Raw genomic sequence first — 2,611 nt, 5'->3', positions numbered from 1 at the left:
TGGTTCATGGAGAAAACGCGGCTTTTCGTCACTTTTCGGATTCGTATCGCTTATTGGATGGTTTACTGGCAAAGTGGTCGATGTTTTAGTAAAATCCAAATATTGTAAGAGTTGTGAATATTGGAAGAAAAGATCGGATACCGACGAGTACAAGGAATGGGCCGAAACTCACGAAGATGAATGCCAAGCGAACCACGAGGGATCCGCGGGAAAGATGGAAGTCGACGCCGTCATCGAAATGTTCCAGCGCTCAGAATCTTTGCACGAATTGAAATATGAAAATTACGTGGGAGACGGAGATTAAAAAACGGTTAAAGGTATCATGGATTCACAGCCCTATGAAAACTTTACAATTATGACGAAAGAATGCATCGATCACGTGCAAAAGCGAATGAATACTCGCCTTCGCAATTTAAAAAAAAAAGACAAAAGGCCTTGGAGGAAAAGGCAAGCTAACGGGCAAATTAATTGACGAGTTGTCAATTTATTATGGTCTAGCAATACGTCGAAATCATCATTCTATTGAAAAAATGCGTAATGAAATCTACGCGACGCTAGACCACAAATTGTCGACTGACGATGAACCGAAACACGACAAATGCCCGCGCGGAGAAGATTCATGGTGCTCATGGCAGAAGGCACAGGCTACTGGATCAGACCATACGCATAAACCACCTCTATCTCAAGAAGTTTACAAAGCGATTTCTCCAATTTATGATGAATTAAGCCGTGACGAACTGCTTTCTCGTTGCATCGGCAGCTTTACGCAAAATAGTAACGAGAGCTTCAACGCTACAGTCTGGTCAATGGCTCCGAAATCGACTTCAAGCGGCAAACACATTCTTGACACGGCAGTTTATATTAGTGTAGGCATATATAATATAATGACGGCCTATCAACTATCATGAGGCTCATGCAGAATTTGGATATGACAATTGGGCCGAACTGTTATAACTTCTGCGTGGAAACCGACGCGCGCCGCATCAGCTTTTCCGAGAGATCGCTTAGCGATGCCGCAAAAAGGGCTCGAATGTCCTTAAAAGCATCTAGGAAGGAAGAGGAGGAGGCGAACATCGACCTGGATGGCCAAATGTATGGTGCAGGCATCGCAGATTAGAGGTAAACAAAAATTTCAAGGATTAAAGTGTTCATAAAACTTTAAACGCGTTTTTCTCGAAACTACTTTTTTCAAACTGGGAGGACGGATTTCGCGGAGACTATTGCATGGATCGATTTGAAATTTTTACAGTAGCTTCACAACAATATTCTCTTTGGAAGTACGTAGCCGTTTTTTGATTGAATGTAAACTTTTTTTTAGAAACAATTTAATGCTCACTTTTAGGGCAAAAAATCGATTCATTTCTTACAAAGTGCACCATTTCCACAAAAATTGATTTTAAAAAAATCCCTACGTACTTCCAAAGCCAATTGTATATAGATTATAAATTTTTTTGTTTTTTGTTCCATGTTCCACTTATACATGCCGAGAAATCCGTCCTCCCGTGGCGGTGTTTTCAAAAAAGCTGTTTTCGACTACGGGCTCTGTCGCCGCCATTTTGTATGAAAATGACAATTAAAAAATTTTTTTTCGTACTTCAATATGTGTTAAATAAACTCTCTGATAAGAAATTCTATTCCGTTTGTCATACTCCCAAAATAAATTGTCAAATTTAGGTCTTTTTTTCAGCCTCTAGAGTGGTTTTACCCCTTAATTTGGAATTTGGAATTGATGCGCACACACACACATACACACAAATATACATGCACACGTATTCAGGATTACGATTTAACCTCAATTTTGAGGTTAAAGAAGCAATGGCCTACGTTCAGCAAATACACCGCTCACTGAGCGCTCAGTGAGCTCTCGCGCCTAATCGGAATACATTTTTGGATCTAAAAGAATATACTAATCTGTTAGAAACGACACATCGCGTCGCCAACATTGAGACTGATCGGGGCACAAAGGAGAAGGTCAGGTTCTACGACACGGCCGGGCTCGAGTCTCTGCAGAGCAATATAAACAATCAGCAGCTTCCGCGACACTATCTCGGCTTCGCCGACGACTACGTCCTGGTGTACGACACCGGCAAACCCGAATCTCTCGACGTGCTCTTCCCTCTTAAGAAGGACATCGACAAGAATAAGGATAAGAAGGAGATAACTGTGATTCTGATCGGTAGTCGGACAACGAAAACCGACGCCGCGTTGAATAACTTGGAGAACACTGTGAGCAAGGCGACCAACTGGTGCACCAGGGAGAAAGTTAAGCATTACGAGGTGAACATCTTGGATGGAGCCACTCTATTTGAGGCGTTTGTGCATTTGTTGTCCAAGCTTAATCCACCCGCTAATAAAAGTACTTTTCCGCAATTAAGGGGGTAGTACACTCTGGAAATTTCGAAAAAATCGATTTTTTTATTGCATATTTTGAAAGTGTTATTCTTTACGCGTATTTTGAGCCCTTGCCGATTGCAAAATTCCAAAAATTGACGAAGTTATAGCCATTGGAGCGAAGTAGTGTCGGCCGCTAAACCGGTCTGAGGCGCCGCCGCTCGATATTTACGAGAATTATACCTGCTGCAGACCCTTCTCTCGTTCGTATTGTATATTC

At 41.9% G+C, this 2,611-nt stretch overlaps 1 protein-coding gene and 1 pseudogene across 1 annotated transcript; both read left to right on the top strand.

The window, feature by feature from the left end:
* Positions 1–366: 366 nt before the first annotated feature.
* On the top strand, positions 367–1,197 carry LOC105569244 (annotated as a pseudogene).
* Positions 1,083–2,538, top strand: LOC105569251 (NF-kappa-B inhibitor-interacting Ras-like protein). The gene is made up of 2 exons (XM_012025562.1): positions 1,083–1,119; positions 1,901–2,538. The coding sequence occupies exons 1-2, from the start codon at positions 1,083–1,085 to the stop codon at positions 2,380–2,382; spliced, it is 519 nt and encodes a 172-aa protein (XP_011880952.1). The 3' UTR covers positions 2,383–2,538.
* Positions 2,539–2,611: the final 73 nt, after the last annotated feature.

The sequence above is a fragment of the Vollenhovia emeryi genome, unplaced genomic scaffold (assembly GCF_000949405.1).
Source record: "Vollenhovia emeryi isolate VEMERY1.0 unplaced genomic scaffold, V.emery_V1.0 DF942321.1, whole genome shotgun sequence".
NCBI lineage: Eukaryota > Metazoa > Arthropoda > Insecta > Hymenoptera > Formicidae > Vollenhovia > Vollenhovia emeryi.
The sequence above is the reverse complement of the archived record's forward strand: the minus strand, read 5'-3'. Positions and strand labels throughout refer to the sequence as shown.